General features: G+C 35.6%; 1 protein-coding gene across 1 annotated transcript; it reads right to left on the reverse strand.

Annotated features, from left to right (window-relative positions):
• Positions 1 to 8,370: 8,370 nt before the first annotated feature.
• LOC146138254 (organic solute transporter subunit alpha-like) lies at positions 8,371 to 13,174 on the reverse strand. The gene is made up of 9 exons (XM_083394546.1): positions 12,994 to 13,174; positions 12,096 to 12,250; positions 11,553 to 11,626; positions 10,921 to 11,082; positions 10,448 to 10,562; positions 10,095 to 10,212; positions 9,652 to 9,777; positions 8,837 to 8,967; positions 8,371 to 8,526 (listed from the first exon to the last, which is right to left on the reverse strand). The coding sequence occupies exons 1-9, from the start codon at positions 13,172 to 13,174 to the stop codon at positions 8,371 to 8,373; spliced, it is 1,218 nt and encodes a 405-aa protein (XP_083250672.1).
• Between the last annotated feature and the right edge of the window lie 1,204 nt (positions 13,175 to 14,378).

The raw sequence follows: 14,378 nt of genomic DNA on the forward strand, positions 1-14,378 counted from the left end.
GGCCCATTTTCGTTGCACAAAAATTCTGTGGCCCGATAAATGTTTATGGAAAAAAACAACTATGAAATAGGTTTAAAACAAAAAAACAGCAGAATATGTTTCAAAACAGATTATTTCTTTAACCGTGCATTAGTGAGATACTAGCTGCTGAACAATAAATTTACATTCCTTCTAAATTCCATCCCAAGCCATTATTTCTGCAAAATTAAGTGTAGTGACACAAATAAAACTTAATTCTTCATTAAATCTAGATTTATAAAATTGGTCTGTGGCCTACTCAAAATGTTCCCATGGCCCACTAGTGAGCCATGGCCCACTGGTTGAGAACCGCTGGCTTAACCAAACAACAAAAACAATGAACCATCAGTATGGGTTACCCATCTTAGGCGAATCAATATTGCATCTAATAGGCGTAATTCAAACAACAAATCCAAATGGTGGACTACGGAAGCAAGATAAAACTTGCGGTTAGAGTGACTTTACACTACACATATAGTAATGATGGAATATTTACTAAATTTTGTGAGGGATAAACGTATATAAAACCCTAGATTCGCACCTATGAAACGACCGCCTGTGAATAAATTTTACCGTAACCGTATGAAAGTAACGCACTAAAAATTTAGATTATTCTAAAAGGTTATGACACGTTAAACATAATCAATTTTGTTTTTATTAAACTTCATATTACATGAAACCGCTCATCGAAAGAGCTATTTAAAATTATTTGTTATGATTGACAGATAAGTTGATCGAGAACTTCATAAAAACTTTGGGTCACTCGATCTGCCTCTTCACAATTAGTTTGCTTGTTTGTAAGAAAGTGTTATCCAGGGCCAAGTGTACATCTTCCACCACTTGTTCAACCACACGATCGACGTGCTGTAGGGACCTGTTTCAAAGAAATAGGTTTTGGGTTCGGGTTCTTATACACAGAGCATTGTTTTACATTATACTGTTCCAAATCAAGGCCCAACAGCTTTATCTGTGGCCTGCAAAACATTGTTTATTTAAAGACACCAATTATTTTCGTCTTGGTGTACCATAATGAGGCTTCGTTCAGTGTTCGTGTAAAAACGCATTTCAAAAAACTTTTAAAATTGAAAAATCTACGACGCTTAACAAAGTAAACTAGACGGGGGTGCGGTTGTTGTATATTTTGTCAGGGGGTATATTTTCAGGGCTTGGTGTTTTTTTTTTAATTTCAAATTTAATTTTTTTTTTTTAATTTTTTAATTTTTTTTTATATATTTTGTATTGTATATTTTATATTATGTATTTGATTTTTTTCCCTAACTTGTTTCTGCAAGCAAAAACAGATATGGGCCGAAAACTTCCTCACTTAACTTCGGGCTTTGATGCGAAAGGGGTTCAAATATGCCGTCGTAGTATTTGGGAAATGATCGAAACATATATTTGATAAATAGAATTTACGTAGATAATGCGTACAGCCGTACAAGCATGTTATTACACTTTGGCCAGCTAACATGTTTAAAAAGCAAATATTATCAATCTCTTAAAATGGTTTAACGTCCATGGTTTGCTATACTTTTTCCAACTTTTACTGGGTAAATTTTTACCATGGCTTGGTCCGAGCTTGAAAGTTTTGCCAATTGAAATCCAATAAACGCAGTGTTCTTAATATTTATTTTAGTATGACGCCATAACGTAGCGTTGTAACGTCCTTCCTATCAATTAATGCATTCAGCTTTATGTTTTGCTTGCTGCGCCCTTGTACAATTTTAATTTGTTTAGGCCTGGTGTTGATATGTTTGATTGGAGTAACATGCGCAACAGGTGCAAATAGAGAGGCGTACACTGCAACCAGATTTCGTATTTATATTTGCGACGCTCAATATGTTGTTTCGTAGGAGCGATAAGTTATTTTACTAAGCGCACCCTCTTTTCAAAAGGCTAGTCGCATGCGTCCACTTTTGCTAGACAAGCCACTTCGCACAATAAGTCACGCTTGGTGTTGATATGTTTGGATGGAGCAACAATTACAACAGGTGCTAACAGAGAGGTGTACACTGCCTCCAGGATTCGCATTTAAATTTGTGGCCGTAAAATATGTTGTGTTGTAAGAGCAATAATTTTTTTTTACTAAGAGAAGCTTTTTTCTAAAATGCAAGTCGCACGCGGCCAGTTTTGGACGAGCCACTTCGCACAATAAAAGTTTCACGCGCGGGACAATAAAGCGCAGCAGGCGTCAGTCCTTCGTCACTTCACAAGCTGGACAAAGCAAGCGAATATGGACATTCTGTATGAAAGTTTATCTGCTGCTAGATGGCAGTCGTTAGCTACAGAGAGCTAAAACGCAATATTTCAGGTTCTTGCTCCCCAAGCAACGGCCCCTGGGGGTGCAGCCTCATAAACTTCTGCAAAGCACCTCCATACCACTCTACGCCATGTCTGAAAATTTAAAGGTTCTACGATGTATACTTTTTCTATAAAGCTTCGGACAAAAATCGGTCTGAAACATGCCATAGAAAACCATAGGAAACCATGGGAAACCAAAAAAGAACAGCGGCAAAAACAAGATATGTCCCGAAAATAAATTTTCGGCCCATATAATGAATAACAAACAAATCTCGGGTCAGTGTTACGAATATTAAATTGAATTATGATATTGAATATATTTATGATAATTTATGCCCTTATCTGTCGTAAAATTTCTATTATTGCAGGCAAGTAGAACAACAGTTATGTCTCCTGCTCGACTTAAGGGCCTAATAAGGAAAACTTATCGGGTTGAAAGTTTGAAGTCATCCAAACATGTTAAATCGGCTGTACGGGCCGGCAAACAGAAATGTTGAAAAACTTAGCGGTGGAGCTCAAACTTTTTCTGTCGAGAAAAAAACTGTCTGACGAGCCGATTTGGGAGCACTTTTACGTTTAATAATTTGGGCACTTACATTTTGAGCACATGGCGCAAAATTTTATCGCATGCGCACGTGGTAAAAATCAGATGGAACACTGATAGGCACCCAAAAACAAAGTTGGTGGAAACCTATTAGGAATAATAAAATGGCAGTTTGTATTTTTTTTACGTAACTCATCAATAACATTTGTGACCATTCAATAAAAACATTTAGAGTAGACATTTTATAGGCATCGGTGTTTCCACTAAGCGTCTACTAGAGCCAACACAATCACTATTTCGCCAGGAAGGTATTGAATATAATACCATCAGTAGTCAGTACCAATCTCATTTCACCTAATTTTCAAAAAAGTGCCCAAATTACTTTTATTCGAGCTATACATACGATCAAAAAAGGTTTAAATTAGTTTTACTTAAGCTATACGTGAAAATAAAATGCCAACTTTTATTCAAGCATTTTTCTTTACCTGTGTGTGTTTTTATTTTAGGAAGTATTGACCGGTATTAAAGGACTACTCGAGTTTTCCCCGTCAGAGGTCCAAATAATGCTTAAATATATTTGGAAATGACATAGCATTAATAATTATGCCTCAAAGTTACGCGGTAATCCGACATGTAGTCCATACGTTGCAAAACACCGAAGGCGCCGGTCGTCCTTAAGTTGTTTGCCACCCACAATAGGATTAATACGCTTTAAGGCTACAGCCAATATGAAAGAGGCATTTAATCGACTTGCGTGGTATAAATTGTTATCTGCGTGACTGTAAAAATCCAACCTAAATTCAAAACATATAGAAAACCTCTTGGCGTAAAAGCGGTAATTTTTTTTAAACGAAATTATCACAGTTATCTGCGTCACCGTAAAACAAGGGCTTTTTAATGCTGTTTTTTAAAACAGTGAAGTTAAAACTTTTACCATTACTGTTTTGTTAATCAAATACAAAATAATTTAAAAGTAAAGAGCCACGCTGTGTGTTGTATTTGAAATAATTTGACTAAATGATCAGTATGAATTTATGTTATTATAAACGAGAGAGACGCCAGTCTAATTTTAATTAAAGCTATCGAGCTATGGCCGTATAATCACTAATACGCATTGTGCTATGTCGGTATATGTTTTCTGAGGGTTTGTGTTATGGTCAATGTTTACAAAATTGTTTAGAGAAATGCAATTTAGCATGTAATCAAATTACAATATTATGTGTTGTGTCTAAAATCGATCGACTAAATACCCGGCTATAACACGCAACACTTGGGCTTTTCGGGAACGAAAATCCGGGTCAGAAATCGATCGGGAATCACTTAATAACATAAACCCTTAAGGATACGACCGATGCGGTAGTAACAATTGTTGCGTAATATTCAAGCAAACGCGTAATCTCGCTGCTAAACTGCATCAACGTAAAAAAACATAATTACTTACAACAATTTTTTTTTGCGTGGTTACATTTTCTAAATTTTGCGTCATTACATATTACAAGACAGGCATAAGGCTTAACATGCTGTTCGAAGTCGTTACTATATACTAAGGCGCCACACTTGAAAAAGTCCGAAGCACAAACTACCAAGCGAAATCGCGTCTCAAGCAAGGGCAATACTTTAAATCAAGAGAGCTTTTTTTCTGTCGAGAAAAAAACTGTCTGGCGAGCCGATTTGGGAGCACTTTTACGTTTAATAATTTGGGCACTTACATTTTGAGCACATGGCGCAAAATTTTATCGCATGCGCACGTGGTAAAAATCAGATGGAACACTGATAGGCACCCAAAAACAAAGTTGGTGGAAACCTATTAGGAATAATAAATTGGCAGTTTGTATTTTTTTACGTAAATTGTAGTGTATACTTAAGTACAAGACTTCCAGCGAGTGTGCAAATAAAGCAATACGATCCTACTTCACACAATTCAAATTGGGCTTGATATTGATCTGTTGCTTTTGATATTGAGTCGATTTCTACTGATTATTACTTCTCAGTGGTTTGATGTTTGTTTGGTTGGAGCCTATACCGCTTTTGACGAGTTGTCGAAATAAAATAATACAAGTGTTTATCAACTCATTTTGCTTTGAAACGCCTATACACGCAGAATAATACGGAACATCACGCGAATTTCTCTGTTCTTAAATAGTGTCCTGTATTGCGCGTTTTTCAGTTTTTCTACTTTTTAGCATGGCTCATTTAGCTTCCCCGAGGAAATTTATGCACCAGAAAAATTTTGTTCAGATTTAAAATATAACTTGGCTCCATTAACCAATGACTCGGCCTCACGGTTTATGATATAACTATACTTTTAGGTTACGCGTGGAATTACCATGATCACTTTTAATATTATCGGCTATAACGCGTAGCTTCAGCCAAGGAAATGACATAAATTTCTAAACTTTTTTAAGTTAGGGCGCACCTGGTGTATCTGTAAAAGTGGCGCACGTGTCAAACAAAGCAAGCACGAAATTTGGGGTATATCTATTTTTCTCTTGAATTGCTTTCAAATTGTTATTACAAATAGGCTTAGTACATTGTCTTATACCAGTGCTTCCCAAGCGTTTTTGTATGCGACCAAAATCTAAGTTTTGTGAACATCTCACAAACCAAGACAATGACAACCAGTATCTAGTAAGCTATAGTTTCAGATTATATTGGATAAAACGAACTCAAATGGAAGCAATCAAACAGTCTATTTTGCAGATTTTTATTGTCACTAGGCGACCCATTGTTTCAGCACTGGCGGCACAATTAGGGTCGCGACCCATACTTTTGGAACCACTGTCTTATACTGTGGGCTCAATAAGCTTAAATAAAATAAAATGTAAAAAAATTTCAAAAAATAAATGTCCAATGTTTGTTTGTTGTTCTGTTACGCACCTGGTAGCCCCTGATATAGACCGGTTTACTCTTGATATAGAGGCGATACAGTTATGGCTTTTAAATTTTGTTAATGTAGAAAAATATCGCTGTTATCTTAACGGATAATTTATTAACTCACATGGTCAGGGCAAAGCCGGTAATTATTTTCATGCCATGTTTTAGGCTATACACTGAAGTGTTAAAACTTGTAAAGTTCGCATTAACCCAACGCCAAGCATAGCGTCCTGCTTATGTTCGGTAATACAATCTAAGGATTCTAAGCTTCTAATCACATGGAAGCTTTTTAACCCTTATTTCGTAAGATGTATAAAAAGCTATTTATCACGTTCCCTAATCATAAAAATGTAGAATATCTTACCTCATCTCGATTACCAAAGAAGACTGCGTCGTTTTTCTTTTTTATTTCCCGCTAAACGCGATACATCTTTTTATAAAACCTGGTAAATTCCATATTTCAAAGTGGCAAAGCCGAGATTACTTTTGAGAGAAAATAAATTTCATTTTTATCACTGTTCATTATTTCAATAGACCAACATTTTTGCAAAGTAGGACATTGTTATTGCATCCGTCTTCTCTCTATTACTGGTCATGGAAATAAATTCATTTATTGAGTCTGTGACTTTATATTAAGCCAGTTGGTGGTATTTTTTTTAATTAAAAGCCAAACAAAGAGTTGACATTTTACAAGACCCTAGCCTGAATTTACAACAGTGAAATTGCAGTCAAATGCAGTTATGAGGATTGTTGAATAGCGTTTACGCGATAAAATGAGGTTAAAGATCACGCCCTTAAATACATTAAACGAAGTATCTCGGAACACGCTATTTGCTTCGCACCACATTATTGGCACCACGCCAGACAGTGCCTTTTTCTCTAGAAAAATTATACGCGTTACCTGTCGTTTGATCTTTCATTGGTTTGTCATAAAGTTCGAAGCGCTTGTAAAAGCGAGCACTTATCCAAAGCCGTTGAATTTAACGACAACAATCTGGAATTTACGACCGTGACAGAGCGTATTGTGTTAACCTGCCTTACATCTGACGTCTTTCAATTAAATTCTTTCTCGGAAATACTAGATGGAATTCGCTTTGATGTTTTTTTTTGTTCGGGAAATCGTTTGGATCAAACATATAGTGGAAATCATTCAGGATATTCTTAACTACTGTGACGAAGGTGGGCACGTCTTTTCAGTTTTTTTTTTTTATTTAAAACGTAGCAGATCGAGGCTGGCCTTATTGTTTTAAATCTAGCAATTTGCCTTTACCTTTGTCCATGCATTTACATTACGTTGACTATTTTATGATCCTTTTTATTACTTTTATGATCTTTTTTTTTTTGTTTGTTTGTTATAATTTAAGGTTTTAGAGGTGTTACTTTTAATACAAAGGTTACATTATAAGGATGTTATCGATTCATGCAAGCGACAAAACGCCTTTGTATCGTTTAGGTTGCCAACACTTTGGGCTGAAATTATTTTAGAAATAAGCTTAGGCTTATTAGAAACACATTACAGTTAAAATCATTTGGCATTAAGTAGACAAATAAGGCAATAATTTCCAGTTCGGGTGGAGGTGTATGCTTACCATAAAGCAAATTACCAATCGATTTGTTATCGGTAAAGAGATATAATAAACAAATCTGTTAATCTGTTTTTTTAAATGTACGACTACAGCCACTTCGTTTTTTTTAGATGTTTGTTTTCTTCAGACAAATCAAGAGTTTTATTTACGAGATTTATGGTTTGTATACTTAACGACTAACTTTTGTCCTTTTTTTAAGTCCCGATTTAAGCATTGCACAACACACCCCGGCTTTACTTTGCAATTTACCTCTAAAATGTGACACATGGGCCTAACAGTGAGAATAGGAAAGTCCGATAGGCTATACTTCATTTTATTTCGATACCTGATATTTTTGGCAAAACATTTGCGATCCTATATCAAATGACGTCATTACTATATGGTGAACAAGCGAACTTTGATGTAATATTTTCTCAGATATTTATCCTTCAAAGTAGAAAAGTTTCCGTTGTATTAAAAGAAATGCTGAAATACACAAATTACATCGGTTTCGGATCGGTAGTGGAATTGGCAAAAGTTAAGGTGCTCTCGTACCCATCTAGAACCTTACGAGCACTCAAAGGAGGCCGCGGAATCGGGGTTGACTAACACTGGCCTACAGTAATATACATGGAGAATTTAATATTTATGGAAGCTTTATTCGGTGCAATATCGCCAACAGCAAATAAAAAAATGGAAAATTACATTAAATCTATATGACGTCAATGTATAAAAAACATACATGATGTCAAGTCAACATAATACACGAACAGTACACAAACTATTTTATAAATTTAATCCGTGTCGTTGGTACTGAAAATATAGCGAGTAAAAGTCATTAAACAACAACGACAATTTTAACCCAAAGATTCAAGGGATTTGTTAAGATACAATAAAACAGACAAAGATGCAAAATAAACTTCTTTACTACAAAAGTCATTAACACAGCAATACCGAAAATAAAAACAGCAATAAACTGTTTTTTGTACGAGTTATAAAAGTTCGATGCATTATGTGCCTGTTTTGTTCTGAAACAACAATTCAAGGATTTAACAGCGTATTGTCTTTCTATAGTTTATCATCTTCAAATTCGCCTTCGACCGTGGTAGCCTTGTTGTCATAGAAACAGTCAGAGTCAATTCCAGATGACAGCGAGTTTTTGTAGGAACCAGCATATTTGTTGTGAATGTCATCATTGTTTTTGGTGTCGACTGTGATTATTATCTAAAATATAAGGGTAAGGGTATATTTGCATTTACTGAACCTCGATAGGTCATCTATTAAGTTAGCAAAGTATAGCAAATCTTAGTTCTGGTTCTGTCAAGCCAAATGAATCACTAGACGAAACACGTACTATGACCTCCTGCCTGCCTCCAATAAAAGCACCGCAATATTTCTGGTTATCGTTACAAATGCCTGTAATTTTGTCATATCGACATTACTCTACGTCATGTAAAGTGGCAACATTAGCACACCGCTTAGCCTATACTTATGACGACACGTAACAGCGCCTTGCAAAAAAAAAGAATTTTACCGCAATGTCCGGATTGCTTTTCTTTTCTGGAAGAACCATCACCTCGACTCCTTGCTCAGACTTTCTGAAGGCGAACCACGATCCAACGCATAATACAAACAACCAGATGGTCATGATGTAAGCGTGCATCACTGCAAGAATTCACACAATTTTGCTATGAGGACAAACAGCAGCAAGCCGATCCTTATTTAAGAAACATCGCGTGAAATACTTTTCTAACGATGCCTAATAATTAGTCGACAAAAGTATTATGCTCGACAATAATGTTACATATATAGTCAGTTTTGTAATGACCTAAGTAACCCTTTTTAAATGACTTAACTTCACTTGATTTCAGTCATTTAGTCAAAATTACTTGACCTGGTTTAGGTCGTTCGGACAAAAGACTTTGAAATAAATGTTTTAATTAAATATATTTGATAAAATTGGGTTGTTTAATTTTTTTTTTTTTTAAAGCAACTTGCCTGCTATATGTTGAAATAATGTAAAACAGTTGAGATACCGGTGCTAAATACACGAACGAGTTAACCAAAATTCTAAGTGATAACATTTTTTATGTTAATGACTTGAATTGGAGTCGACTCGCTCCAATAATGATTTGACTGGGATTTGACTTGTCTTGACATGAACTTGAGGTGTTTTTTAAATAACTTAACTGAAACTTAAGCCATTTTAGAGTGACTTGTTTACAAAACCCGCATATAGTGCTAAGTGCTCAACAAGTAATCGCGCAATATCGTTACTTAGCAACTTAATTTCTGGGAAGAAATTTTAGTTTTCAAATATTTGACACTTTGCAACATGCAATGACTTACGGTAAGCTTGTTGTTTGTCAGGGTAGGGAAAGCCGCAGGGAAGGGCGTCAGCTCTCTGCATGACACCAAGCACAAAGTTCTGAATCGTGTTTACGCCCACCACAAGCTGGAGACAAACGTACTTGCCTGTGTGAATGGACCAAAATGACATGTTTAAACACCCGATCCGCCAGAAAATAGTTTAGTTATAAGCAAAAAGGTCTACGACAATTAGGGCATCCAAAGGATCAAAAAGTCTGACTTTTAGACCTTGATGTCTTGGACAATGCACTAGCTTGTCTTAACAAATCGGGTTTAAAATGGTAATGAGGTCAAAGATATCATACTATGGATACAACAATAAACTATAAATATGTTATCAAAATATCAAAGTCGAGTCCTGCATTTAATATATATATTTTTTAATATGACAATTCTATTATATTACAATTCATTTATCTTACCTCTTATCCCGAAGCCTTGAAGACTTTCTCTTGAAGACTTGCAAAAAATGACAAAGCTGTAAACGGCCATAAAGCTGGACAAACCACCCAAGTACCCAAAGAAACCAATCAGCAGTTTCTGCAAACAACGTTTTTTTTTAATTCCTATAGCATATGATAATAATTTACCATTAATATACCCTGATAATGTATAACTTATACTACATATATTCACTAACTTTCGAAAATGGCAAATTTTACCACAAATGTTTCCAAAGGCATAAACTTTTTTAGCGAGGACACGTTAAAAAAATCGTTTTTAAATTGAAATATATTGTAGTCGAAATCTCATGTAAACCACAAGGTTTACTCACTCCATATGTGATCCTGGATAGACCTTCGGCAATCATCAATGTCTGACAGAAGTAGATAATCGGAAAAGCGAATATGACTTGATGCGCCACCCCGTGAAGCTGGTTAACCCGCGCCCTTTCGAAAAATAAACATTAATTTTGGGCTTTATACCACTGTTGACTTACGGTAAATACTCCACCTTAGTGCACTTAAGTCACTGTTTATAACGTTCTTGACTTAGGTATTTGGGTGAAATGACTTGTATTGGAAGTAAGTGTATTATTTGCTTAATGATATTACAGTTTGCTTGCAACATATCTGGAGTGAATTAAAAAAAAATCTTATGAAACTTTTCTAAATGGCGAATAAAATATTTACCACATATCATCAATCGGGTAAAAAACATTTAATGGCAAGCAATTTCGTGCCAAAATTCCTGCTTACATATGATGAAAAAATATTGCTACTACTTCATGCTGTTCCCAATACTTACATTGACATTGGCTTGTTCCTGCAAAAGCATACAACAAAACAGCATGGAAATGGATTGTGGGAGACGCAGTGCTCGTGGGCAAGGGCGTGCACCATTCCACGCTTGCCACCGTAATAGTTAATCACCAGCTCGCAAAACTTCTTCATCGCAACCGCAAAGTAGCTGCACAAACCAGACGATTAACAGCGAAAACCGTCAATGCTTAACTATTGTTCATTTAATTCGGAAACTCAAACGCTTTTTAATGTACGTCCAATTTGTAACTTCAGAGGAGAAAGCGAATGCGCCAACAAGAGCAGGAATAATTAACTTAAGTCCAATATATTGAGATCAAACTGAGTCCAATACATCCGAATACAACTAATTAATTAAAAAAAGTAAAAAAAAAAGATGTGCATTTTATGACGAATCTACCAGCAACGCTTTGAGTGAATAACGTCACTTAAACCTGCCGTGTGTATGTGTATGGGTCAAGGTTAATTAATGGCTATGTGCTTTGACAATATTGGTTTACGTTGATCATGTTTGTTAAAAGTTCGATAAATGACATGTACAACGCCAAAAACATCGCCAGCAAACACGGAATGAATTTACAGATTTCTTTTTAACTGTTTCAATTTTATTCAACTTACTATTTGTTTGAGATACCGACAACCCATGAAGTTGCCGGCATAAATATGGCCATTGTGTTGAGAACGCCAGCGACCTAAATACAAAACAAAATGTATTAATCATTGATCCGACAAATTACGTCAAAACAAAGCACTCTTCGAAAAAAACGGAGGGTCACGTGTTAAGTTTCATAGAGAAATTGCGTATTTAGAAGTTTAGTTTTTCCAACCTCATTTTATTGTTGACGCACATCGATATAAATAAGTACATCGCTATCAGTTTGGTTTTGAAATTGATGTAAATTTGAAATATGGGTACACTACGCACGGATCTGCAATGTAGCTTGTTAATAAATTGCAAAGCCACAAAGGTCGAGTAGATGGACATTATTTTGATTAAATCGACATCATCTTGTATCATCTTCAGTTATAATATACATGAACTAAATATGATTCAAGCTCGTATCGAAAAGTTTTAATCAAGAAGACGTCGATCTACTCGACCTTTACGGCTTTGCAATTTTAAATTTGATGTAAAAAATTTCAAGGAATATCGTCACTCACCGGAAACGAACCCAAGATCCAGGCGTAAAAGGCTCGTCTTTTCCAATGGCAACCGTCTCTCTTGAAGAAAATCATTAGGTCGATGTAGAGCACAAACATGATAAAAGCGAGGATGGGAACAACCGTCATCGGCCCGATGTAGCTGGGGCCGGCAACTAAATATATGAACAAAATGTTAAAAATGCAACAAGTTAGGTTGATAAGTTACTTATGTTAAATAAACCTAGGTAAAAAGTTTATAAGACTGTGCTAAATACATAAGGAAATAGTAAATAATATTTTTTTACCTAATTATACACCACGTATAAAGAAAAAAGTAAGTTTCATTTTATAATACAAAACGTTTACAGTCATTAATAGGTAGAAAGACAGAACAAACTTTTAGGCTATGGCCAATGCATTGGAGTCGTCGCCATTCCTAGGCAGTATATTTTATCGCTTTGTTTAACTTTTACCCGTACTTGACTTGCTATTTGTTACAAACCAGACTTGGACTAGACTTGGGCAATTTTTAAAAATGGACTCAATTCATTCAAAATGGCTCGTTTTTTATACAATTAAAATCAATGTACCGCGCAAAGGGAGCCATATCCTCGATTACTCTACAGTACATAGGCTAATTAGTGGATTAACCGTAAAATGTAACGGCTATAGAATCAGAAATACTTGACACTAATACATTAAAAAAGACCAAACAAGGGAAATAGGTATTAAAAAAAATTAGGGTCACATAAAAAGCTTAGTAGAATCGTTTACGGTTTAAAACCAAGTCTGGTTTCAAATACAAAAAATACAAAGAGGAGCACACGAAGCTATCAAACCCGTTAAAAGTAACGGCGGATTTTTGTTAAGTAATAAAAACTTTACAAGTACCTACTAGAAAAGCTACAACGCTTACCTTTCAACAGCATTAACAAGGTCGTTGCATTTGGGCTTCCTGGCGCTTTACAACTCCAGGGAAGCCCTGAGGGTTGTGCAGTGGTTCCCTCAGTGGAGTTGCTTTCATTAAAGACCGAGTCTAATATTTGGGGCTCAAAATTATCCTCCGGAAGCTGCCATAGATCAAATAGAGCAGCCATTTGTTATTTTGAGTAGATTTTAGATTGTGGTTTCAAATTTTTACAGAGATATCGACGCAATTTTAATATGTCGGATGTGGTTAAAATGCAACGGCAATGAAAATGTGGTTTTCATGATCGATCTTTTATAGCCGAACCTGTTAAACCTTTACGATTGAAAGATGAACGACGTTGAACATTTACGAGGGGAAAAAATGAGGGCCGAAATGTAGCAATTGAACGTTGACGCGATTGAACAATTTTTATTTTACATTGCAACGAACGAAATGGGTAATAAAATTAATGTTCTACGTATGCAGATCGTTGGAAGTTGTTGACGACGAATCTTCAAAGTAGGATTTTAACAAAATTATGGAGCGTTTTTCCCGAAACAGGTCTCGCAGAAAATGTTTTTCGGGTAGCCACAGCTCAGTTTGTTGTTAACTGCGCTAGATTACAGACTTACCAAAAGATTGCAAAACCAAAAAGATTGCAAAATAAAGACATTCAAAAAGACTCTTGTCCGCAAACGGAAAATTACTACAGAAATTTAGTCAGTTTTATATAAATTTGAAGGCAGAATTAGTTTTCTGGAATATGAAGGTATGGGTTGTAACACAACGTGCTAGCGACATTTAAATCTAAATGCCTCCAGAATATAAAAATAAAAGATGCGATTATTACACTATTACTAACGGTTCGAATGTTACCAGTCAAAAAAATAATAAAAAAGGCAAAAAACTTTACATGTTCCACTAAAGCGCATCGCGTGACCAATATAAAGCTGATATCCAGACTCCGCTGTAAAAGGACTAAAGTTGTTTGGTTTGACGTAATTTTGACGAGCGGGCGCATTTGGGCGAAGGCTTTAATGAGGTCATAAAACCGCCTGTGATGTCGTAATGTGCAGGTGGGATTATTCATAAAATGCCATAAAAAAGCGACAGTCCCCTAATCGGTCAGTCACCTGTATATTGCCCGTAAAACTAATGTTTTACGTGAGCATAGGTTATCTATGACTGGAATGTTATTTGTCAATACGATCTCATCGCTATTGCGTCGGTTTGATTTAATCAATAATTATTTTACCAGACAAGTATTCTTTCACAATACGATTACCACTGTTGAATAATGCGATTTACAAATTTGCAAATATCAAATCTATATTTCATTTCGTTCACTTAATAGACAGCCAAAGGTGAATTCGAGGAGTGGCTTCTCAACT

The sequence above is a fragment of the Ascidiella aspersa genome, chromosome 7, assembly GCF_963924565.1.
Source record: "Ascidiella aspersa chromosome 7, kaAscAspe10.2, whole genome shotgun sequence".
NCBI lineage: Eukaryota > Metazoa > Chordata > Ascidiacea > Phlebobranchia > Ascidiidae > Ascidiella > Ascidiella aspersa.